This window comes from Cuculus canorus, chromosome 3 (assembly GCF_017976375.1).
Source record: "Cuculus canorus isolate bCucCan1 chromosome 3, bCucCan1.pri, whole genome shotgun sequence".
In the NCBI taxonomy this organism is placed as follows: domain Eukaryota; kingdom Metazoa; phylum Chordata; class Aves; order Cuculiformes; family Cuculidae; genus Cuculus; species Cuculus canorus.
In genome coordinates, this window is record NC_071403.1 from 102,555,616 (window position 1) to 102,582,983 (window position 27,368).

The 27,368-nt window shown below is 36.5% G+C and overlaps 1 protein-coding gene across 2 annotated transcripts in view; it reads left to right on the forward strand.

The window, feature by feature from the left end:
* Window positions 1–27,368, forward strand: part of ZFAND3 (zinc finger AN1-type containing 3) — a 137,723-nt gene that overhangs the window by 78,176 nt on the left and 32,179 nt on the right. Inside the window, exons 4-5 of one of the 2 annotated variants that reach the window (XM_054062431.1) lie at window positions 8,028–8,207; window positions 18,963–19,028. In XM_054062431.1, the coding sequence (XP_053918406.1) occupies window positions 8,028–8,207; window positions 18,963–19,028 (246 nt within the window). The remainder of the gene's footprint in view (window positions 1–8,027; window positions 8,208–18,962; window positions 19,029–27,368) is intronic. The other variant, XM_054062432.1, reaches the window with a different exon arrangement.

Sequence of the window (27,368 nt, forward strand, 5' to 3'; positions counted from 1 at the left end):
CTTGTGGATTAGTACTGTGAAGGTTTAACTTATTGGAGAGGCCTTTTGTCCCTTGTGAAAATCCTGACCTTTTATAGTATAGTCAAATATTTGTCAATGCTTGAACTGTAAATGTGACCATTATTGACAGAAAATTAGTCAAATGTTCACTTTAATTGCAACCACGTATATTAGACTGGAGGAATTAATTAAAAAATAATAGACATGCATTTCGAAATTAGAGGGTTCTCTCTGGGTATTGGAAAGGGCATGATAAGGAGACTTAAAAGGTAGCCCCAGTACCAGGAAAGCTAATTGAAACATTTCTTTTATTAAAACAGTATTGGTACCTATGTTCCTGGTGAATGAAGTGTCCAGAATAAATATGAATGGTAATTAAATTCTGTTTCTATCAGTTAACAGTCCCGTTTTCAAGATCTCTCATTTATTACAAAAGCACCTGGAGAAGTTCACTTCATTAGTTTGCTCATATGACTCACTGCTGTTGCGAAGTGCTTTGTTATGGGTTATGGATCAGATTCTTCAAATAAAAATGAGTGTTTCTCCCTCTTTAGGAAGAAGAATGTACCTTCCATGTACCATCACTCTGAGTTTGAAATAGGACACTTCTTATTAATTTGTTTAGTTTCATGAAGGCGTACTAGTGGTAAAAGAAGGCTAGAGAGCGATACAGAAGTTGAATGCGGTGTTAGAGCTGTGCTTTTTTGTAGGTTGTATGCTACACCTAGTCGATTCTAAACTTACAGTTTTGGTATTTTCTACAGTTTTGTCTCTTTTTAAATGCTTATGTTTAATGTTTCACAAGTTGCCTTTCAGAACAAATTCCATAGGTCACAGCTGCTTCCATATTTTCCTCAGGGACTTTGTTTGAACTCTCCTGTATTTTATTCTGTTATATCTCCATTGTTGCATTACAGTCAGATCATGTTAAATGATTATTCTTCTTAAGTGCCGAATGCATCCTTCAAATAGCTGCAGCCAGTCAGATTTGCACACTAATTCCTGAACCTTATGTCAGTTTACTTTTCCTGGCTGTTAGGTACCAAAGTTTTTTTTCTCATTTCTCACTACAGTTGGTCAAATTATTGTCACTGCCATCTTTTGCAGTGGCAGCAAGTAAGAGTCCATGGCAAGCTGCCCACTTGGTTGTTATTTTACTAGTGGTCCATTTTGGTAGATGTACTTCCTAATGAATTCCCGCTCTACATATCATTGTAAGATATTTCTTGAAATCATGATAAAGGAGCAGTCGCTTTGTTTTGCACTGTTCAAAGTTCATGCATTCCCCTTTGGGTTGTATTGTTACCAATTTCCTTTGATACCAATTCAAGAATCCATACAGTCTCAATTTGTTGGGTAATAAATTGTCTTAATGTCCTAGTTCCACTATAAGATACAGATGCTGTATAGCTACCCCTCACTGGTTTTAGGTTTTGCAGTGTAATAGTACCTTTATATAGTACATGCTCTGTTATGAATTAAAATATGAATGCTAACTGTGCACCTAAGGGAGTCTGTAACAGGAAATTTAAAGAGGATTTTTAGATAGTAGTTTACTTTTTATAGCTTCAGTACTTCGAATCCTGTAATGACAGGCAATAATATTTATTCTTCTTTATGTTGATAAGTTTTATAGAATAATGAAATTTTAGTTGAAATAACATAAGCATGCTAGTTAAAGTTACAACTGGGAAATGTGACACAAGGGTTTTAAAAGTGTTATTCACACAGGTTTTCAGTGACCTTCTTCCTGGTCAGTACTGAAATAGCTAAGGTAAGCAAATTGTTATCATCAGCTAGAACAAGGAGTGTTTGTTCTGTGGGGAAGCTGCTCTCAGAGGATACTTTTGTAGGTTATAATGAAGTTCCTTTTTCAGATTTGAAACAAAATGTATATGAAAAGCTCAGTATGTGCAACCTGTAAATCACAATTATATTTGAAAATCTTTTAAATAATTTAAAAATAGCAGTCATGAAGGATAACTGACCATAAAGAATTTGTTTCAGATTTTCTTCATAAATATGAAGAAAACCTGAAAAAAAGGAAGAATTTGTATTTATGAATAAAACCCCCAAGAGCTGAATGGCTTTCCTGTAACATACGTGCTCACAATTCTAAATACAGTTCAGTTGTATACTAAATCATCTTTCTTTTATTTTTTCTGGTTTGTTAATTCTCCCTGTACTTTATGCTTAACTGTGAAAGTGCTCTGCTGATAGCTCATACAAGAGTATACTGCAAAAGTTATTTCATACTCTTCAGCCTAATTTTTCAATTCATCCACTTATTGTTATGCATTAAAAAGATTTTTTTAATATATGTCTATATGTTATGTATTGTTTAGATATTTATAAATATAATTTTGCACAGTACTTACCTCAAATTCCATGTTATGACTTTGATTGTCTTCTCCTAATACAAATGCTTGTACAGATTTTACAGCGCATTCCCCTTAGGGCAGGATCTCTATGTTTATTCTGCAAGTGGGCTTGTATATCTTTCTGTCTGTGTATTATTTAAAAAGAAAAAACACAACCTCTTCTCTTCCCAAGCGGAGTTTTATTGGCAGTGTGTTATTGGAGAGTTATATCGCATTCTGGTATTTACTTAAAGGAAAGGTCATATTCACATTAATTTATTATAAAAAATGTAGTTATATTTCAATAACGCTTGAAATGCCTTTGGTAAGCTATGAACTGGAAAAGTCCAGTGAAGAGTTTTCGATAAGTAAGTAATATTTAAATAAGGTAATACATAAATAAAGTAGTAAATCAATAAAATCTTCAGGATTTGCAGTACTGTTCCATTGTCAAATGTGAACAATTTTGCTGGGCAGGCGAAGAAAAAACCCTAAAATTATGCAGTAACTTAAACATTCCACTGTAGCAGTTTCAATATCATAATATTTCTTTTACTTGCCATAGATTTACTTCAAAATGCATTGTCTTTTAAATGTGGAAGTGTTTTCTGGTTAGACTACAGTAAGGTAAAAGTCTATTGTGTACTTTTGGATTATGATAGACTACTAACTAGTAGACATTTGATGTGACACTTGCCCATTAATTTATGCTTTGTAAAAGAACAAGATGCTCTGGTAATGAAAAACATGCAGTTTACACATTTAATGCAGTGTAAGAAGCAAGCACTCTCCAAATAACTTTTTTTTTTGCAAGTTCATACCACTGAATTATGGGAGCTGTAGGACAGAAAACTAAAGTAGTGCAATATTGCCTATAAACCAAAATAATTACTTTAAGGAGTCTAATTTTCTCCTCTTAGTGTGCTGTTTACTCTGATGCTTTTTGCAACATCTATAATTTATTTGAATGAACCCATTTCTTATTAATGAAAACATCTGTTACAGACCAGAGTATGGGAAGTGTTTGTAACCTTGACCCTTAAAATAAGCCAGAAAGAGAGTTTAAGACCCTTTGGGAGTTTCATAAATGTTATGGTTTCTCATACTATAGCATGAGTGCAAATGAGAAAAAGCTCTGGCTTAGTGTTATGTTATTTCGTGTAATACTTTGACATGCCTATCTTTTTCAGAATAAAATTATTTGGCACACTGGGATTGCTTTATCTCAAGTTTCAACTGATTGTAATCACAGAAGTTGTTTACCAGAAGCTGAAGGATTGTTCCCTGCTTAGTTACAGACCAGTTACAGTTAATCAGAAGTTGAGGAGTCAATATTTCCTTAGGTATTTTGTTGGATTGATGGCTGAAATAAACTAAATACTGGAATTGGAACTGTCTTATATTTCCATCTCGCAGATTGAGGAGTATTTTGGGTGATGGAAGAGGTTATATGTTCTAAATATTTGTTAGTTTGATCTGGAGGTTAATGGGAGGGTGAAATGAACGTACTGGGAAGATGAGCTCTTTCTGGTTACTCGCTCGGACCTGGTGCTAGTAACAGGAAAATGTACAAGGGAGTTTTAGTCCTATGCAGATATGATTTTGTGTGGCACTTCTGGTTTTATGGGTGAGAGTTGGAAGCTTTAAAGGTAACAGTTTTCATTACCAATGGTATTTTATGAATACAGATGGGCAAAAGATAGTCTGGCAAAAGGACTTGTTTTCTGAAGTCTGGAAACAAATCTAAGTTCTTGCCTTCCTTTTAATTGGAATTAATTGTATACGTAGAATATGAAATGTTTGTGTAATGTCTGTGCATGCACATAGTCATTTCATTTAGAAATCCTAAGTAACAAAACTAACACTATTAACATCCAGTGCATGAGATCCCTGCCTGAGATTTTCTGCTTCTGCTCAGCTGCTTGAAATGCTGGGTGCAACCCTTAAACTCAACAAAGCAAAAAGATTTTGGAGATACAAGACTGGCAGTGTTGCTGCTTACTACTCTTACTACTCTACTACTAGCAGCCTCTCTACCATGAAGGAATAGTTGTTGGATGTATTTCATGTAATTTATTGATAGCTCTTCCCTTCTGTTATTCCCCTGTGCATGAAATGGCAAATTACCACATCTTATTTTGATGCTAGCTCCAACACACAACTAACACCAGGATATCTTGCATTTTAAAACAATACAACCACCACAACCACCAGAAGTACCCCAAACCTTAGGCAAAGGCAGAGGCAATGTTGAGAACGAAAAAGAAAACATATTTTCTGACAGAAGGAGAAAGTTCAACTAAAACTGTGTACCAGTTGCAGTTTCTGTAAAAAGTTATGAAGATGCATTTCATTACCCATGAAAAGGGATTTTAGATTAGATGGATTTTTGGTCATTGTGCATTTTTGGCATGAATTTTACTAGCATAGTGAGAGTTTCAATAAAAACAAAGGAAAAAAAAAAATTTAAATGAAAATCTTTTTCAGGCATCCCTAGTTAAAAAGTAATTTCAGGAAATCATAATTAGTCTCTTGCCAACTTTTGTTCTATTTTTCCTTGTTGAGACAATTAAGGGAGGTCATTGTTCTGTGAACAGATGACGATTTGATTCTAATCAGAATAAAGCCTCCTCTTCGAAACTTGCTAGGTTCTTGCCTGTAGTATGTGTGTATTTTTGGTTTGTTTTGTTGGTTAAGCCGTTAAGGCTTAGCTGGATTTATTCCAACAGAGCTCTCCTGTAATTATTGCCAGCTTTTATTGTGGCTAGAGTAGATGAAGGTGATCTGCAAGTTATTTGTGTTAACGAGAGTCCTGGTTAACAGAAGCCGAATGTTGTCCACTGATACACAGAAGAAATATAATGCAGCTCATCCAGTATGTCATTTAGGTTTGTATTTGTACCAGGTGAACACTGGACCACAAATCATAAAGCATTATTTCCAAAATCTGTTCACAGTTTAGGTCAATTTTAATATATAAATATATTACTGAATAGGTCTTGTATTGCTGTTGACACTTCATTATGAAGGCAACTGTTAATAATTTTCTGTAGTGTAAGTAAGTAATACAAGTTCAGTTACAGTTGGTGTCTCTCAGCGCTTCAGATCAGCACTCTCAACACTTTCCTCAACTACTCTTGTTTGCAATGAAAAAGTCGTTAAAAGGACGAGATGGGAGACGTTCTGAGGTTCCACACAACTGTGCGAGCTAAGAGTTTTTTGACAGTTAAATGTTTTGTAGTCTGAATAAAAGTTAGTTCTGAACTTGAGGTCTTGGATTCATGGAGGCAAAGAACATTTAACTGCCTTTGTGGATTTTGCTGCTGTGTGACAGCTCTTAACTGTTTCACTAGTAAATTTATTGGGAAATACTGTCACTGAATGATGATTTTTGACAGCCTTTTATGCTCTCTTCGAATTGGAGAATTTATCAATATGTTGAAAAAGTGAATAGTTTTTCAGGAAAAAAACTCAATGTAGTCAGCGTACTCTTAGATTTGCAGCTTTGCAAGACAGAGTGTAGCACAAGTACTTACCATACTGCCTTTAAAGGACTATTGTGATTTCTATTATGTAGCCCATTTTGTAAAATTATTTTGCTTTTCTCTGTAAATGACACCAAGCTAGTGCAGCCTGAGTAAAGTATTTGCAACTACCTAGCAAAAATACCAAAAAAAACCAAAAAAACCCCAAAAACACTGGCTGAGAATTTTTTAACTTGCAGAATTTTAATAGATTTCATAGTATCTATTGCTTGTAACTCTACACTTTTTTAATGCATGTTATGGATTGTTCATGGTCTATAATATTGAGTATATTATTTTTACTCTGCTCCTTGAAGTTGTTCCCATTTCTGATACGTGCACACAACTCAGCTTTGCATCAGTGCACTGCCTTGGATGCAGTCACATGTAAAGCACAGTCTTTATAGCCACCTTATATTTGCAGGTAACATATGAAATTTTCATTTATTTTCTTAAATTTTCTGTACTGGTTATTTGTAGAGTAGGAATTCGCGTTCTGTCAGGACTGTGGTCTTAGTAGAGGTTTGAAGAGTTGGGTTTCTTCTGGCGTGGTGACTCCAGTTCTTATGACTGCAGCTGTCTGTGGCTGGTGCAGAGTCCCAGGTGCTGGAAGCTCTTTTGATTCCAGAAATGCACAGGAGCCCAACTCTGGTGGAACTTTGAGGCCTGAGTAGGACATCTTCCTGGGCCCAGTTTGCCATCTTCTTCTTCCTCCTCCTTGGCTTTGAACTTGTTCTTCTCTAAGTTGGACTTATAGATGTGTCTTCCACAGCAGAGTTTACAGCTTAATTTCTCCGGCAAATCATTTCAGATCATTTCAGCATGTAGGGACTGTTTGACTGTAGTGCTTCCTCATCCCAGTGAGTCATGTTGGCAACCTGTGTTTTTAACCTGTCGTCATCTGGAAATATTTATGGACTGCTCTGTTTTCCTTTCTGTCATGACATAAGAATGAGCAACTGATAGTGATTTGTGTTTGTGTTTGTGTAAAGAATAAATTCTGTCTTTACATGCACTTTTTTTTTTTTTAAATAAAAAAGATTCGTTTAGGAATACCAAGAAGTGGTGCATTTCATTCTCGGCTCTGTACAAGGAAGAGGTGTCTTTGCATTGTGAAAATAACTGGACGTTAAGCTAACCAAAATGCACAAATGCACTTGGCTGGGAGGTTTGTTCCCTAGGGGCATCCAGTGGCATCCGGTAGCATAGCTGGTAGGAACTGAGGCTCATGCTATAATTAATCAGGTACTAGGACTGTGGGTGTGGGAAAGCCCTTGAGGGAGTATTTGCTCTTAAAAAGGAAGAGTATTTCCCCTCAAATCTGAATGTGATTTGGAGCTGAGGATGTCATCTGTCAAAGACATGGAACTGGAACTGGGATTGTGGGGACAGTTTGGAGACAGGGACTTGGAACTTACTGACCAAAAAGAAAACAAAAGGAGAACTTCAAAGCCAAATCTTTTGCCCATAGCTTTAGTGTGTTGTAGTAATTTACTTCCCCTGTCTAACTCCATGATCAATGAGCAACTTTTAATACCACTGTTGGAGTGTGCGAAGGAAAGAGGAAGGAGTAAAAAAAACACACACACCAAATCCCTATCAAACAAGTGATGCAAATCCCTTACCAGCTCCTTTATGCTAACTTACACCCATAGCTGTATGCACTAGCTTCGCCAAAACTGTTACAGGTGGGATGCTATAAAACAACTTTGAGAAGTGTTGTTTTTAGAGAAGTGTAACATTTCTTTATAGCTGTATTACATGCCTTAGTTCTTCCCTCACTGGGTGTTTGCTCCTTTATGCTTCTGTCCATGCTTTGTGTGAACTATTTTTAAAATGATTCCACGTGCTGTGTGCTGATATACACAGTGGTAAGCTTTGGTTGCTTTTTAACAGCTGTGGAAACAAGAACTTTGTTGGTTCTGAAATTGTTTGTTGTTCTTAAGCAACAAATATCTTTAAATCTAAAGTAAAATGTTGAATGCTACTCTAACTTTGTATTGTATGAGAGGTACAAATGATCAGAATGGTGATGTCTCTGGCACTGTTTTGGGCTTATTTTTGTTATGCTCAGTTTTTTTGCATAACATTGAATTATTAGATTGAGCAAGTGGGATGATGTATGAAATCTTGGTTTTGATAGATTTCCAGAAGAAGCAGCCAGACGATGACTCTACTCCCAGCACAAGCAACAGCCAGTCAGATTTGTTCTCTGGAGAAACGAACAGTGACAACAGCAATACCTCTCTAACCACGCAGGCCGCTAACTCCAACCAGCAACTTTTAACAGAACTGAATGTAACTTCACCAAGCAAAGAGGAATGTAAGTCCACAAGTCCTAAGTGACAGCAAAGGAGGAATAAACATTTTGCCTTGTTCTCAGGCTTATGTTTTACAGAATCCCTTTGGAAGCAAATAGTCTGTCTCTTGGGGCAAAGGGAGGTGTTAGAAGTTATTCACAAAATAGACATTGATGGGTTTAACTGAAGAATGAGTTAAAAGGGGTCACAGGAGTTTCTAACTAACTTTACAGCTGTTTGAACTGCAGTGTACAATTAAAATTTTGAGGCACTCACATTTTGAGAGACATTTTCCTGCATTGCTGAAACTCATATATAACTCATATATATATTATAGTATAAACACCAATGTCTTGTAAATTTTTACTTTAAAATCTTTGGGGTTTTAATAATTACAGTTGCACATAGCACTGAGTATAATGCTTGTTTGTTTAGACTGCTCCTAAGTTACTTGCATAAAACTTGTTTCATGTGGTAATCCATCTTTTCTTTCGTGACCCATCTCTCTAATTTATTTAGGCAAAAATTCACCCTAAAGGTAAGCTAAGATGTTAAAGATTAGTGAACACAGTGAGATAAAGTAGTCTTTTAAGTTATTCTAGACCTCTGTATATGTTCTGTGTCTAATATATGGAATTTTTAAATCTGCATTCTACAACTTAAGCTCAACTTTTCAACTGTAGCTCTGGTTTTGGAGATGCTTTATGAAGAGAATCCTTCTTGAGCTGAGTTTGCTTGTGCGTCTTGACTGGTAAATAGAAATACACATTACAAGGAAAACATGCTCAGTTTTTAGTAGGGAATCTACTAGAATTGCTCTGATTCTTGAACATTGAAGCAACTGCTGGAAATAATGTGACAAAGCACTAGAACTAAAAATATCTTTGATAAGCTATGCTTATTTTCAATTTTATTGACAATTTGCATAGGATGGTTTTGCCAAGCTGCTGAAGTATTTATTTTTTTTATAGGTATGTAGACTTTGCAGACATATTCTTTTTACTTCTGTAGATAAGCTGTGGGCAAAGCACAAAGTCTCATTTTGGGATTGTGGTAGTTTATCAGACTAACTAAAATAATTTTTTTAAATGGAAGTATTGTTTTCTATCTCTATGTGAGATATTGTCAGAAATGCAGCAGGGTACAAATGTGAGTGTTCTAATACCAGTTCTTGTAAGAAGAGTAAACTTGCTAGTTAACTGTTGTCTTTCCTTCACATACACAATTGCTGCTGACCACCCATCATCTCTTCCTTCTGTCCAGCACTCCTTCAGGGGAAACCTGTGGTCTGCTGTAAAAGCAAGGCCTTAAAACAGCATTCCTAGAGAGGCGGAACGCTGTATTTCAGCAGCACATTTAGGCCTTCACAGGGCAGAGGGCTTCAGCACCTCTGCTGGCTTAATATTTGATGCTACAGGATGCTTTTCCAGTGCTCACTGTGTCAGATTTTCTGAAAATTTGTTCAGGTAGGAATTAAATTGTTTTACATCAAAGTGTTCATCTTGTGGCTGAAAAGGTCTTTGGGGTAAGTGGGAAGGTGATTGCAGGGATGGGAAAGAAAGAAGGAAATTAAATAGTGTCCTTCATCCTGAATTGCTATAAGCTTGTGAACATATACTGAAGGTGATGGATATTAGGCAACACAGCCTGCAGAGCATCTGAAAGTATTACCTATAAAAAAAATGCTTCATGACTTCCTGCTGGGGTGATTTTAAGTGAAATACAGTGGAGAGATTTATTTACAGCTTGAGCTCTCTCTGCCTTCTTTCACATCCCCACTACCTCTTTAATGAAGCTTAATATCATTTATGAGAAATAATTATACACAGGTGGAACTTTTCTGATGGATAATAGCCTTAGTACGGAAGATTCTTTCCCATAATGAAGAATTCCCAAACTTTTAAGTGTTTTTTAATTTTAATTTGAAGGTGTCTTTTTCTGTGCAGTATTTATTTATTTTGCAGCAAGTTCTATAAAGCATGCACTGCTCTCTTTACAGCTGTATTCTTCCAAGATTAATATTTTGCAGTGCTGTGTGGTGATTTACAGCTATGTGCTGTTCTGAATAGAATTACAGTAATTCACCAGAAATCAATGTATGGAATTGTTATGGTAATCTCTATCAAAGCGTGGAAAGATTAGAGTACTCAGGAAGGATTCTTGTGGCCACTCCCCTCTCTTCCCTTTCAAGCTTCTTGAGAAGAGTCTTACATCAAGGCATTTGCAATAGTATTTGAGTCCAGAGAAAAACAGAATGGTAGCAAGTTGTTTAGGCAATTAACAAGTTCCATTTCTGTTACGACAATTGAAGAGAACTATTGAAATCTCTTGTGGTAAAGTTGTGTTCTGTGTCAGAGAAAGTGAGGGGCTTTTTTGTGCTTGTTTTTAAGTAGCCATTTCCTCTTTAGCACAGAATGTACAACATAGGAGAAAAGTTTCTTGGACTGGATTTTGCAGGAGTTCAATTTGACGGTATACAAGTATTTCTGCTTTTTTCTGTTACTGTTTTGATTTTAGGTGAGAGTTGCGTATGCGTTCCTGAAAGTCTTGTAGGCACAACCAGGCTGTAGTGACTTTCAAGCTCCTGCCACCCTCAGTTCTGAACAATCACCTACCCCAGCAGCTGTTTTGCTGGTTAATTTCTCCCCCTTGTATATGAAAGGTAGTTTTTAGTCTTAGAGTTACAGTCAACAAAAATGTGTGAATGATTTGTGCCCAGAGACAGTGATCAAGCTTCAGGACTGTTTTTCTTCTCTTCTTCATATGTTTTCTTTTCTTGAAGTATTACTTATCACCAATTTAAAAAAAGGTATTGTTGCTATTTGAGAGGGCAGAAAAACATTCTATGAACTAATCATTTTTTTTCCCCATATGCCTCCTGAATTGCCTTTTTCTATCCAGAACCTTCAGGTATCATCAGTTGCATTAAGTTTTCTGCAATGAGTCTTGCAGACAAGGAGTATATCGACATTGGTATAGCTTTACTAAGTCTAGATTTGAGTGGATTTTAATGATCTGTTATTAACAGATGGTTAAATCAATCTAACTTTTATTCCTCTGCTGCTTTATGTGTAGATAAGTTTCTCTCTTAAAGTTCTTGTATAGTTTTCATCTATTCTAATTTTTCCCTTCCATCTCCTTTCTTCATTTAGAAGATCCTGATGGTAATTATTCCAATGTTAATCACCATACAAGCCAGTTGCTCTGTGAAAGATTTCCTTTTCTTATTGGGTGGGCAGGAGGTTTGATTTTTTTTTAACAGACAGGAAAAAAGGATTTGACAATGACCCTTGCTTCTCTCTCTCCCTACCTCCAGCCACCAGCTCTCCTTAAAAAGAAAAATCAGCTTATTAAGGAATTTTCTGTGTATTTTGGTAAGAAAAGGTCACGCTGGACATGAAATATTTTTCTTAGTTACAGGCCTTCATTGCTTTTTTGGAGGCTGTCAGATTATTTTTCTGTTGCTGTAGTAGACCTCAAGCTGACGCTGTGCAGGTTTAAAGCTAACTATGTTCTTGTGTGACAGAAGGGCTGTCTATGTGAACAACTATGACTCTGGCAGCTGAATCAGTTTTGATATTTCAGTAGTTCTTAGCTTTGGTCTACATGATTTTATTTTAATTATCTGCTTAACTCTTCTGGATTCTTTGAATTAGTAAGAAGCACAGTTGAAAAAGAACAAAAGGGTTTCCTTATGTTTCTAGAATAGTTAAATGCCCTACATTTCTACATTGAAGATTTTATAAGAAGATACACAAAGATCTGAAATATTGCTGTAAATGTCAAAAAAATACATTGGAGATTTCAGCCTAGAAACACAGTGATGATCACTGACCACACCTTACATCTGAATGTGCTGTTGAATTTTAGATGCCTAAACATCAATTTTGAGGACTGAATGCCTTTAAATTTTGGCTAGCTATTTTATACTCCTCAGAATTTGTACTGTTGTGTGTCAAGCTAAGTGTTTAAAACATCAGTAGTTTATGTCAAACACATTTGCAAGACAAGTTTGAGGGATACTTTAAAACTTTTATTTTATTAAGCATTTTCATATGCTGCAAGTACTGAAATGCCACCAATTATGAGGGTTTTTTTTGGTGGAGTTACTTTATGTACATAAAGTACACTACATCCGAGACAGAGGTGCATCAGGCTTCTGTAAAAGATCTCTGGCAAAAAGGTGAGAGATTGTTTTTTCTACTGCACTTATTGGGTGTTTATATTCTGAATTTCATGGCTTGATGAAGCATGACTGTAAAAAGCCACATAGACTATCATACTAGAAAAATAATGATATTTTTTTCTGTCCTTGGAATAAAAAAAAAATAATCTTCTGTCAGTTTTTTTTTTTTTACATAACCTTATGAAAAAATGGGTAAACAAGTGTATCCTTTCTTTTTTTGTTGGTCTTCTCTCTGACACTGTGCAAAAGGTTTCTACCAATTTATAATGACTTCCCAGTTTTTGCATTTTGCTTGGGTTTGTCAGCAGAGTTAGATGACAGCTTTCCTATGTATGCTCTGAAAATGTCTCATATTTTGAATTATTATTGTGATATTCTTAATTGCATTTTGTGGCTTTTAAGTCAGGACAATGATTTTTAAAATAACAATTGCTTTTGGATACTATCGATTGCGTGCCTTTCTAAATACTCTAGCTTAGAGAATTCAGTCTCTTATTGTAACAGGAGTCTGTTTTATACATGCTGTCTTTTTTTTCTGGTAGTGGCTATGGGGAACTTTCTTTTCTGGCTCATCTCTGACTGCAGGTTATGTGTATACCCACTTCTGTAAAGTATTAAATCTATAAACAGACCAAGCTACCTGCCTATTTTTTTTTGTCTTGCTTGTCACAGACAGTTGTAGAAAATAATTTGCTGTGTTGCTAACCTGATTTATTCTGATACAGATTTGTATGTTTTTCTCTGATCCAAAAGAGTACAGTAACTTAAAATTATACTGAGCTAAAAACTAGCCTAGCTGACCCACAATTTAATATCACAATTAAGCTTGTACCCAAACATAACTGAGAAAGCTGCAGCTAGGTGGTGGTGATGATGAATAATTCTGATTTTCCTTATCAGCTCATAAGGTTGTCATGTGTTCTTTCTTCTTTTACACAATTTTGTGTGTCTTGTATCAGAGCAAGAGAGGACACACCCCTAATATAGAATAGGTTAGCTGTTTTTTATATTATAGTCATCTTTGGATTTCTTTGCCACAGAAGAACTAGCTATTTTCCAAGTCTTTTTTTTTTTATAAAGTTAGATAATAGAAAAAAGTGTGTTACATATTAAGGGATTTTTTTCCCCCTTGTTTCATTAGATGCTATGTACAAATAGCCTTTTGGTACTATTTTTAATGTTAAGATTAACGGTAAATAAGTTTTTTTCCTTCAAATTATCATCGAACCTGCATTTTCTGGAGTATTCATCACAAAATACATATTTTTTTTAGTAGTGATGCAAACGGTTTTTCTCTAGGAATTTGCAGGAAAGATTTCAAATTTAAAACCAAATTGAGTTGTGGGTTATTTGAATTGTCTTTTGAGAAATGCCATCAGCATGAAGAGCCAATACAGAACATATAGGCAGTTAGAAATTTGGACAAAACAGTATCAAGAAGTGTCGCCTTCATCATCATTCCATGGCGTGAGGATCTTTCTGCAAGTTTCAATTTAATCTCTACAGTCCCAGTTCATTTAGAGAACATTTCTTGTTCTTCTAACATCTTAAGCAAAGATCTGGCACATAGATTTATGAAATGAATGCTTCTTTCCATGTCCATGGCATGATAATTTTGAAACATAATGAAGACTAGCAGAATAGCACCACTGTTAATTGTTACCTCTGATTTATAGCCACTTCACACTGAGTAGTAGACAGCGTATCCTGGGGTCCCATTTATTAAAGTGAAAGGACCTTATGGAACATGAACAGAAATGCAGTCACATAAGATAAATGTGGGTTAGAGCTGCACAGCTATCAAGGTTACACAAAAATTATTTATAAAAATAGAATTTAACTGCCAGTTTCAAGAGCACTTTTTTATACTTCAGCTTACACCTATAAAGTAGAGAACGATCATGTCTATTTTACAAAGGAGGAGACTGAGGAAAAACAGGTAACAGAGTGAGGCAATAGCGAGGAAAAGAGTAGGATCTGAATCCTGTCTCCATTTACTTTGTTGTAGTTGTTAAATTTACCAGCCATTCAGCAGCATCTGAGTTTTACTTCCTTCTCCAAAAGGTGCATGTAGATAAAAATCCACAAAAGCAAACAGTGGCAGGCTTGTAAAACTAGAATTTTAAAAGTATGTGTTTGTGTGTGATATGATCCTCTTATCTGTTTAGTAATGACATAACTTTAATTGTCATGCAGCTTACATATTCTGCAGCAAACAAACTGTTCTTAAGTGATGTAAACTTCTTTTGCTTTTTTTTCCTGAAAGAGAGTGTATTCTGTCTGTGGAGACGAATTCAGAGATTTATGTTCCTGTTTGTTTATGTATTGGTATTTATAATCAACGGCTGTTTTCAACCTCAGTTTTTGTAGTTTAGTTTATGTCCATACCAATTCAGAAAATGCACAGCTAGATTACTGGTTTGGCTGCATTTCCAAAGGTGGGTTCTTTCCTGTGAAAGTAGCTGTGAAATTCTCCGCGTCCTTGCTACAACACTGCTAAGGAAATTCAGCTCTTCCTTACTGCCATCTTGCAGCCTGTTCCATATAGGGAGTAGGTGTGCTTTTTCTGCAAAGGAAGCATTCCAGTACCAGGAGGGCAAAGCAGCATTCGGACATGCTTGTATCACTCTGATGGAGTGTTACTGAGCTTCAGGCTCCTTCACTTTGGCTTTGTACTCTCGTACAAGCTTGGTTTCACTCCATTCTGCATCTCTTCCTATGCTCAGTAAGTGCTTCTAAGTGCTGTTCAAATAAACCCGATACCCACACTCTGGGTTTGAACTTAGTACTTCCTTGAACAGTAGAAGGGTGGGGATTATCTTAGTATTTCACTTTTTCCGGCACAAGAGGTTCTGACTGAGTGAAGTCACTTCAGTTTGCAAAGACTTCAGGAAGGGAAAGGAAGAGATTACCCTGACTCAGAGTATGTCCTGCAGGACAGGTGGTCCTTGGCAATTGTTACTGTCTTTCAGGAAGGGGAAGCAGACAATGCAGAAAGGCATTCTAAAGGTCAATTTAAACAAATAGAAATTGTAAAAGTGTATGATAGTACATAATAATATTAACACATATATAAGCTTCAGTCATACATAAAATTTTACTATTTAGAGAGTTAGCAGAGAAGCTGGGTTTGAATCTGTTTTCCAGATTGATAGAGTACAGTTAACAGGAACTTACAGGAAGCTAGGGTTATTGGGAGCCAATATCATAGCAGCTACATTAACAAGGCCTTCCATTTTAATATATAATAATGTTTGAGTTACAAGATGTTGGTTTGTTCTCTATTAATTATTTGTTTGAATCTGCAAGCTCAGAGATTCTTGCAATTCTACTAATTTCTTTAGTAGCTTTTAGTATTTTTGCATTTTTAATAATCTTCTCTTTGGAATATATTATTACTGGGCAGTGGCTGCTTTTGTTTGGAACATGAGTTGCAAATGGCAGAAACCATACACTAGAAAAAAATAGGAGCAGAAGCTATTGTTTAATCTGTTAATTGCATATAGAGTAGGAAGATATCTTTATTCTTCCATTTTAATCTTGTTTGTGCTGAGAAATTAGTAGTGGTCTACAGCACGGTCGGTTACATTAGGAGCTAGGCATGTGTGGCCTTTTTACTGTGCAGTGAAGTATTTTATGTATGACAGTTAAATTCCCTTGTTACGCTTATTTTTTGAGAATGAAGGTGCAGTTATACCCTGAATCATGCTAAGAAATAAGCCTACCTTGGTGTATAGCCAAGAAGGACTAGTGTTCTACTGTATCTAACTTCTGTTTTCTTTCATGCAGAATTTCTTTCATAGCTCCAGGAAATATACTGCCCCATTTCAAATAATATAAAGATGCCTGTATTAGCCATTATGTATACGGAAATATTCGACGTAATGACTTCCACACAGAATTGCATGGTCAAGCCCATACTACATAGTATTGAATTATGCATGACATTTTTAATGGTGGAACAAAAACAGTAACAGAAGGAACTGCTGCAAAGGGCATGCTGCCTTCACTGGTTATTAGGTGCTGGTGTACGTGCATGTAAATCTCAAGTTATTCTTTATTGAAACTCTGGTGCTGTGCTATACAAATGAAAGCTATATGAAAGTAATACCCAATGAGGGAAGATTAAATAAAAGAAAAACTCTGACATAAGGAAGTGCAGAATGCATACCAACTTGTACTTCAAAGAGTGAGAAATAAAGATCTATTTATTTGGATGCTGAAAGTATCAGCTAGTGTAAATATTTACTGTACAATAATTGCAAGGATTAGTTTTATTTGATAGTCCACAGTGCTGATGCCTGTCAATGTCTATTCAGTGAAAACAGGAAGAACATAACTAAAATTATTTAGAGAAGAGCTGCTGCATCTTAAGAGGCAGCTGTTGTCTAAAGTCAGTTCACTGAATTTCCATGCCCTGTTGTATATATTTTTATATACTCCATATCCTGATGTATACATATTATTTACACAAATTCTATATTGAAACCAAATACTATGTACTTGGTGTTTGAAAGTTGGTACTGACTTAACAGACCTGCTCTGTGATTTTTTTAATATCTAAAAGGTTTCAATAGAAAACTCGATGAGCTGTTGCAGTATTGATTTTCTTGCTAAATGCACCAAAATCTAGACTAGGTGGCATTTTTTGTGCCTTTCACAGTAGTATTATGAATATAGATCAAGACAATACTTCCATTTTTTATATTCCAGGCTAGAAAAAGATGTCTTGTAAAAAATTATTTGAGCTTTCTTGACCATTTCTGGTTGCTGCAGAGTGGTGACTGTATGCCAGTGCTGTTGAGCCTGCACCAACCTGGTGGTACCATCCATCCAGGAAGCTTTCCTGTTGGCCAGGCACCCATGCCTCCAGGTCCTCCTCTCTGCAAAAGCAAGTTTGACTCTTCTCATATGTGGAATTGACTCTGCAGAGAGGTCTCCACCGCTCCCCTCCACTTACCTGTGGAGTTCAGCCACTTCTCACCAGCTCCATCCTTACCCACCTGCAAAATCCAGCTGTCCCTCTGCACTGTAACTTCCAGCAGCTGCTTATGCTGCTGCCTATCCCATGCAGCAGTTTCTTATATCATGTTTGGTAGTTTCTGAATTCTATTTGCTTTGCTTAACCTCAGGCCAGGCGCTAATGAGCGGCCTCAGTGTTTGCCTGAAGGCCCAGCACTGGCTTATTGACCTTTGTAACCATCCCTTTAAAGATTACCTGTTGCATGCTTATGAAATGATGCATGTTGGTGGAGAGACTTCTTGGGAGAACAGAAAACTCAGTTCTGTCAGTCCTTCTGTGGAAAACTTAAAGTGTGAAACTTGTGAGATCTTTGCTCCCAAGTGCATTTCATTGAAATCAAATGTAATCAAACCGAAATAATTTCCTCGCTTCTTTCCCTTCCATTTTCATAAATTCTTTTGTGGTATAACAGTGCTATGAGTTTTATAGAGCAGATGAAGTTACCCAACACCTGATAATTACTGAAAAATAGAAAAGAAAGAAAAACTTGAAGGGGGAGCATCTTGAGGGATGCAAAAAGAAACCGTTTACTACAAGGCCAGATTTGAAAAGAGAATAACATAAACACAGCCACAGTGCTGCTTTTCAGATATGCAGATAGAAAAAAAAAATTAAGGGAAAAAATGTTTTTCCAGGTGTATAGACTTATGTTAAAGGTTATCTTGTCATACAAAGCTCTATTTTATAGCCAGCATAGTACTACTGTATCACCAGCAGTCCAGTGCAAACTTGATTGTTGTTAGATAGCCAAACTCTACCAGATCTAACTTAATTTCAAGCTGTCTAGCATCACCCAATTATATCCAATTATCAAAGCTATTATGTGTTATTACCACTGGTAATGCTACTGTCAGTTTGCCTTGGCTTCACTGTATGAGCATCTGTCTGTCTGTCTGTCTATCTATCTATTTTTACTGCAAGTCACTGAGTATACTCAATTGGTTGCTGTTTTAACAAGATCTCTGGGGAACTCTTCAACCATGATCCATGTTAAGAAAAAAGCTAGAAAGCAATTTACTACCAAGCAGATAGTGGATGAGTGGGCAAGAGCCCAGAGTTCAACAAAAAAAATTAAAACATGGAAAGAGTTTGTTAGCATAAGCTTGTGCCACACTTCAAAATCATAATGAGAACAAGATAAGAGGCAAAGTCATTATCTCACTGGAGTCAGTGACAAGGTTTTTGTTGACATCAGGGAAGTGATTACTTTGTCCCATGCATTTCCTGTGGGTTAGTTAGATATGTTTCTATTCTAGCTTTGTTCCAACATAAACGGTACCTTTGTCAACGCTGGAAGAATTACTGTTCCAATGTGAATTTTCATAAAACCGTCTCTTGAAGTATTTCTGAAGTATAACATAACTTGTCTTTTTGTCCCGACTTCTCGTCTCTTTTTTTTCAGTACAAGACATATTTGATTTGACTGGGAAAGAAATGCTGAAAACAGTAGACTACTTCCATATGTGCTTTTCAAAGACAAGTGCACCTCAGTGTTTTATATTCCTAAGTATAATCTTGATGTGGTTGTAAGTGTGGTATTTTGAGACATATGATCTTCTCTGTTTTTAGGTGGGCCATGCACAGGTACAGCTCATGCCTCGTTAACCACACCAACCAAAAGATCTTGTGATTCAGGTATGTGTTTTGTGGGGGTCAAGGAATTAGATTTTGCACGGTATATAGCTGTATGGTTATAGTTTAATAGTCGGGGATAGTAACTATATCTGGCAAATGTGAAATGAAAATAAATGTTGTTGCTTTGCTGTCAGAAATATATATAAAAAAAGGTTTGCATGGCAGATAGTTCATCTCAGAGCCCTGTTAAACATAATTCCACAAATATCATATATTTTCACTTAATTTTTGTAAACATAAGGTGTACAGGAGTAATTGGTTTTATTTAAATATAATGATGGTAATAATGTTCTGGAAATCTCCTCCTTTAAATGTAAGGTATCCAGTAGAGAACTGTTTGGCGTACATTGACTTCACTTTCTCTAATCAAAGATACACTATAGACAGCTGATATTTGCATTGAGACTAAATTTTACCTCCTTTGGGTCCTTTTGGTGACTTTATTCCTATATGGACCGTATAGATGGATAATCTCTCACAGAGATAGTGTTATTAGTGACACGTTAGGTCGCTTCCAGGCTGAATGTTGTCGCTTAACCGGGAGAGAGTTGGGGGGAAAAAAAAAAGTAAAACTTGTGGCTTGAGGTGAAGACGGATTAATAGGACAGAAAAATAAGAATAATAATGATGATGATAAAAGAATCATCAAGAATAAAGCAAGTGATACACAGGACAATTGCTCGCCATCCGTTAACCAATACACAGCTAATTCCTGACCAGTGGCCACCTCCAGCCAACTCTCCCAGTTTATATATGGAACATGACATCCTGTGGTACGAAATAGCCCTTTTGGCCAGTTTGTGTCAGCTGTCCTGACTGTGCCCCCTCCCAGCTTCCCCTGGCAGGGTGCGAGAAGCTGAAAAGTCCTCAACTTCATGTTAACACTGCTTAGCAACAACTAAAACATCAGTGTGTTGTCAGCTTATTCTCATACTACATCCAAAACACAGCACTATGCCAGCTACTAGGAAGAAAATTGACTCTTTCCTAGCCAAAACTTGGACACTGAAGTTGCTGCTGTTGCAGCAGATCTGTCACGAAGAAGCATGTGAGCACTCATTCAGGTGGGCAGCCAAGCTACCTGCATTGGCCCAGATCTTTTTCAGTTTTACGTAGGTTAAGGGGAGCGCATATGATCCTTTCCACCAGCACTACTGTGGCAAGCCTTAACCTCCTGTAGAGTGGCAGGTGTCCAGGAACTGGTAATGTTCTAGCAACTTGCATTTCCAAAATAATCTTTGCCTCTATTTGTGTTTTTGTACTAATTGACCTATATTGAGTGACTAGAAAGGAAGGATATTGCTGTTTGATCAAGGGCTTTTATTCTTTCAGGAGTTCAAGGTAAGTTTCCTCTGAAGTCATTCTTTCAAAAAGTCTTTCAAGTTACTGTATGTTTGGCTGAACTATAGCCATTCCGTATATACGGGTTGTTAGCTTGCAGCCACTGTGTGATGATGCAAGTTGGCTTGGTCTGCGGTGAAGGAAGGTTAGAGAGAAGCTACATTACCTTGCACTTGGTGCAGGTGTAGATATATCAAGTAGTGTGGGATAATCTGTGGCAATGCTATGAGTATTGCTTGGCAAAGAGCTCTCTCAGTTTGGCACTGGAAGATACTGGATTAAGCTTCTTCAGAATAAGAAGACTGGATTATCTTTTCTACGTAGCCATGGAGTTCTACCTAAGTAAGATGGAATGTTTGCCGCTGTATTCATTGCAAACTAACTTGTTTTGCTCATGGCATTACTGAACTTTGTTTTCTTTATATGTTAGGTGCTGGAATGTTTAACTCTGTCATTGCAGGGTAATTTAAAAGCTTTCTGTGGTGCTATAGATACTGTAAACTGAGAGTGCTGTATGAATATTTAAAAAAATATGTTTGTGATTAGCAAAGTAAGTCCACTATTTGGACTGTCATATGGCAACAGTAAAAGCTTCTTTGGCAGATGAAGTTGCTAGGCTTGTTGAAAAGTAACCATTAAATGATTGGCTAACTTTGCTCAGTAGTTCTCTTATTTTCAATGTATGCTGTTGGTCCCTACATGCTTCTATGTTAATCATTCAGTGTGTTTAGCAATAAAATAAGGAGATTCTTAATTTGATGCCACAAGCTTCATCTTCAGTCAACTAAACCTAATTATTTTATATTACCTTAATTTCCCCAATTTTTTTTACGTTATTTGCTCAGTCATCTGCATATTTTTTTTGTAGTCCTTTACACTAATAAAGCTATTGCCAGGAGTAACAGTTTTCTTCTCCAGAACAAGCTTTAATTTTTGAAATAAATCACTCTAGTTTCAAAGTTTGCATTTGGGAATCCAGATGAATACGGGAATTGACAAGAAAACACTGGCTACAAAATATTAGCCAGAAGTGGTCTGACATCTTCAGGCATAAGCAGCAGGCTATGTAGGTGAATGCCTCACAATACATTCACTTTGGCTTAATGTCCCTTCCTTGAAAGCTTAAGTGATACCAACAATATTTGTCAATACTACACATCATGTGTAAGCCTTTTTTTCTAGGTGTTTAAATTTCTTCTGCTTGGAAGAGCTTTGAAGGAAGAACGTTTTGGTGGAATTCATCCATGTATCCTCCCCCTTTGAGCATAGATTTTCCCTGAAGTCTGCCATATTTTAGCATTTGAGACAGAATATTAGAAATTTGACCTACTTGTGTTATATGCAGGTTCCCATTAGGAGGCATTAAGGAAGACATGAACCTTTCATATTTTATTAGCATTAATGTAACCATTGACAAAAGATCAAAACAATAAATCTGCCAAGACATGGGAAAAATTCTCCTATAAAAAGAAGAGGTTTTACCTCATACATTTGTCGACTTACATGCTGGAGGAGCTGTTCAGATAAAAAATTGTATTATGATACCAAATAGCGGGGTTTTTCTTCTTCCTCTTTGCCTGAGTCATTGCTTTGGTAAAAAGTATTTCTATTCCAAAGCATACCCATAGGACAAGGATTTTAATGAAAAGAATGAATAAAGCTTTGCGATCATTGCTTTGGGTAATGCCTCAAAGGTTTTTGAGAGCCAGTGGTCTGGAGATTTTGTAGGGAAAATGATGTGTGGCCTGATGTGTATTTTCTTATGTATTACGATATGTTTCTTAATGGTTAGGTAATGTTATGATTGATGACAGATACTGTGAGGTTTATATTAGTCAGTGGGGCATCCAGATCCCATTTATATCGGGTGCCCATGTCATGAAAGTGCACTACTAACTGGCATATTACTCTTCTTTTTGTGCTGTACAGCTTAAAGACGATTTAATATGCAGTTCTAAACAACCAGATTTTAAAACATTTCATGCAGCTTAAAGAAATCTGGAAAAAATGGGTGGAACTGTGTGAATGCACTCGGTTAATTTTTAATTGTGCGGTAGCAAGAGTAGGAGAAGCAGGCAGATAAAATGCAGTAATGATACAATCAATAAATCAATTCATACATTATATCCATAAAGCCGATGTTTTTAAGTTTTATTTCTTAGTAGCAGTTAATGAGAAATGTGCATCTTTACTATTTTGTACGGTTATATTGTGTAGATAGCTCACGTTTTATATCTGTCTAGGTGGGTGTGGTGGTATTTTTATTGTGTGAGATTACCATATCTGTCTTATTGCTCTGTGCTTCTAGTTTAAAATTTTAGTCTAGAAGATGCAAATGATTCTTCCACTGCTTGAGCAAAACAGTTAAGCAGGTCCTTTTTTGAAGTCTGTGTTTATTGATGTTCTTATGCTAAGACCTGTGCTTGATTGTAGCAGTGCTAGAAAGGGAAATGCTTTGAGGCTGAACCTATACAACGGGAGGACAGCCTCTTAGGAGTTACCAAAAGGGCAGGTTGTGGAAATAGAAGCACACAAATTTTCAGCCAGAGCCAAACCAAGAAATCATTACTTTTGTATGATCATTTTTTATCAGTGTGTTTGAGTAAGGACAAAAAGGCAGGGTACACCACCAATTGAGTTTGCTGTTTGGTTGGGGTTTTTCTTTTTAATTTCTCTGAATTGCCAAGCACCTGACCAAAACATATATTGAAGCAGATTTGTAACATTAAAACAACTTTAAGGTATGTTTTCTGCTGGCTTTCCAAGGAACTTCTAAGGTGTTCTTTAGTGGTCGACTTCTGGAGGGCACTGTGTTAGGAATCAAACCTTCGTGGAGCTCTCTTGCCAACAGGAAGGTGGTGATATAACAGCCTTTGAGCAGCATAATAAATCACCCAGCCCTGGCAATAACAGTGCCCATTAGGGATGCTCTTTCCCCCCCGCCCTCACTCAGTTTCCAGCTATACTAATAGAACAGCACATCAAGCAAGGCTGTAAATAAAAGTTATAACCTAATAGGTGGCCGCTGAAGTGGAACGGACAGGAGCTGAGGCATGGAGGCCTTATTACTGCTCATCAGCAATTATAAACAGGATAAAGTGTCTGGGACTTGCACTGATGCAGCAAGATCTAATAGAGGCTGGGAGATGACACTGTACCATGATCAAATGATATATGTTGATGGGTTTTTACTATCTCATCTTATTGCCTGTTTCTGTGATGTGTTGTATTATCTGTTCTGTGCTTCCATATCTATCTGGATGGACAGATTGGTTTCCTGTCCTGCTCAAAGACTCTTGAACACATATACTCAAAACGAGCTTTTTTGCACATACACTTTGCATTAGTTGCCAGTACCAGTTACCTAAGAGCCTTCTCAAACTGTTATTATTATTGTAGGTTGAAATCTTCCTAATGGTAAGGATCATAATAGTCATATCTGTAAACAAATTTAAGGACTTGCTGCAATTGTAGGATTTAGTTTCACTACTACCTCGTTAAACTTTACAAAATCACCTTCATTCATTAAAAACAGTGGATACGATTGCCTGAACTATCTTTGACATCAAATGCGTCCCATGCATTTTAGACTAAAAGTGTTATAATCAGTGTGGTTGGAGAATCCAAAGAGATGGGTTTAGGGTCAATATATCAAAGTTTGTTAAAAGTCAGCTGAAGCCATGATGGTCCACGCTTCTGAGTTTTAAAAACTTTAGCTGTTTCTAGGAAGGTTTTTAAGAGCTTGTTATAGCACACAATAATTGGTAATATTCACAAAAAAGCCTTTCTTGATCTTTTATCTGTCACAGAGAGTCTAGCACATTTCTGTGCTAGACATCTTAATCATTTCTTTACTAAACCATGGTGAAAAAAGAAGCCTTTAAATTTAGCCTGTACTTGCTTTAATCTTAAAGAGAAGTTTTGCAAGCATCTTCATAGTTCATACATTAATCACTCATGCTGTTTGCTTCTGAAGAGAATTTTCTTCTGAGTAGTGGAAAAAGTATAACATTCAGAAATGAAAAGGTGTGCAGCAGCAGGACAGTATGTGAAAACAGTGACTTCTGTCCTTGTCTATTCAATACAGCCAGGATAAAATAAATAGATTATTTTTTCTATCCTCTTATGATATTAGGACAAGAATACTTATGTCTGCCTTTGCTAAGGTACATTAAACTGAGATGAATGGAAACTCATCTTTTCGTAGTCAGTATTTCTTTAAAATTATTTCTTTATTATTAATTTAATTATTTCTTTAAAATTCATACTTACTGGTTATGAGGTGTTCCTTTTTTGCATCCTTCATAATGTGAGGAAACGAGATAGTTGAAGGGACTAAAGGGACAAAAAATGTAATGTAACTGTGGAAGGCCTATTTCACATGCTATATAGATGAATTAGAAATACTTACAGATAATGTTTTCAAGATGTTTATAAAATGCGCTAGTAATTCCTACTTAGGAGTTACTGATTTTTCTAATCAACCTGTTGAATTCATTTATGAAAGGATTGCTGGCTTTAAGAAGTAAAGCAAAATTACTGTTATGGAATGGGAGAAGTGCATTAATATGATAATTTACGTATTGATTAATATTTTTCATTCTTTAACAGTGTATTCCCCAAAACTGTATTAACTCAGATTCTGTTAAGAGCGTGTAAGGCAGTCGTATATGATCTCTGTTAGGAATGCATCCTTCCTGAAGACAACAGGAAGGCTTTAGAAACGGAGGATTACAATTTTCCCATTGTGTGGTTTATCAGTGTATCTTTATGAGCTGCATTGTGCAGAAAGTGGGATTTGGTGTATGCTAGTGTGAGTGGCAGAAATGTACCGATTTAAGAAGATTATAGTTACATTGGGTGCATAGGTTATGAGAAGCTTTTCTTCCCTTGTGAGGAGGGACACCCACTCACACACACACACACACACACACACACACACACACAGTACAATAGAATTAAAAAATAATAATCAAAATGCATTTTTGGATGGGCAGTAAGGGTCTCCTGGCCTGTATAACCTCCCAGCAGATGCTAAGGCACACATCTCCATGTACCTTACAGTACATCTACCTGAGGTCAGTACCATGTTAACAGTTCATTCAGAGTCACATTGAAGTTTTGAAGTCCAATATCTCAATAGAGAATGTCCTTCAGGTCCTTAAAACTGTTACTCCTGCTACCTTTATTTATTCTCTTAAATTGCTCAAATTCATCTTTTATCCTTTATTCTGTTCAGGTATGCCCTTGAACCTTCCTTTTTTGTTCTTATTTCACCTAATAACCTGTTTAAGACTTTTTTTTGATTGCTTGTAAGTCCATTCCTCAGCTTTTACTTGTCTTTATCTCTTTTTGCTGCTCTTGATTAAAATTTTTCATCTGTTTTCATTTCCATGTCCTGAATCCCATTATGAAAAAAATCACATTTGAATTAGAACAACTTTGAGGAAAATGTGCTTAAGTCAAGATGACAGGATGATCTCTTGAGAGGAGTTCACAGTGAACTCTAAGCCAGTAGGAAAATTATTTTGAATGTCAAATTAAAGGTAGTAGCAGATGATACATGAATAGTAAACACTGACTCTGGATCAGATGTGTTGGGAAGAGCATAGCTAGCAGATCAAGGAAAGAGATGTTTCCTCTCTAGTTGGCACTGGAATAGATGCCCACAGAGGCTGCGAAGTCTTTGCCCTTGAATATTTTTGAACTTAGACCAGGCCCTGAGAAACCTGATCCAGCTTTGATGCTTACTCAGCATCAAGCAAGAGGCTGGACTGGGTGACCCCCAGAAATCCCTTCCGAATTATTTTTTCTCAATGAGGCTAACAGAAAACAAGTATCATCTGAGTCAGTAAAGGTATTTAGTCTAACCTTAATGGCATTCATAGTCAATAATGAGAGACGAGGCAGGTAGGCTCTAGAAGTATGGGCAAGCGTTTAGTGCCCCAAGCATTGCAGAGAAGAGCCAGGTGAGAGACTCTTGGACAGATGGGAGACTTGGGATCATCAGTGCAAAGCAAGAGGCTGGGAGAACAGTCATTGCAGCAGGGTTTTCAGTGACCAGGAGCAGGATAAGCATAGTATGCTTTAGTGAATAAAATACTCTCCTATCCCCCTTTTCCTGCAAAAATGCGTGCTGCTGCCGTTGTCACTTTCCCACCACTATTTTTTCTATCTCAGTCTGACTGGTGAGATTCTTGCCAAGTACAAAATCGTATGTTTTTGAGGACATTATCTTTTGAAATTCAAATATGGCCACATCTTTATATTAAAGTCTTAGGGAATTATGGCGAAAGATTTGTCCTTGAATTTGTTGAAACAGAAGAGTAAATACTTTATTCTTTGTTTATGTTTTGATTAAAATTAAAAAACTTTACCTCCAATATTTTTTAGTGGGTTTGTGCTATGTTTAGTTTTCAGAATCTCTGTGATCAGTTAACTGACCTTTGACAGCAGGTACATTGTTATTGTTAGAGAATATATGTCTATTCAGCTCATTTGTGCTCCCAACAGCTCTGAATTCCTTGTTTCATTACCAGCATCCACCCACAGACTGCTGGAAAGCCATTCCCAAATGAGAAAATTGAAGCTTGTAACTTCAAATAAACTGAATGTCTGTTAATTTCAAGAGCAAGGAAATCGGGGTTACATGTCTTGCATTTCCTACCTACAATCGCTTCTTAAAACTTAATAAAAATATACATTGGAACAGGATTGAGGAGCTTAGGGTTTGCTTTAATTTCAGTTGGCCTTGCTCAGTAGCAAGACAATATGGAGAATGTCACCAAGAACAGTTGAGAACATTAACTTAAAAATCCATGAGGAGCTCTGCTCCCGTCAGCCTGAAGAATTGAATTGATTTTTACCTCAAAGTGATGCAGTCAGCACCTTCGTCTGATCTGTACAGATCAGACAACTTTCTTACTGGTACACTTAAGCAAAAGAGGCACAGCTTTTTATCATGGAAAATTTATTTTATTGTGCTGGAGGGTGGGGTTT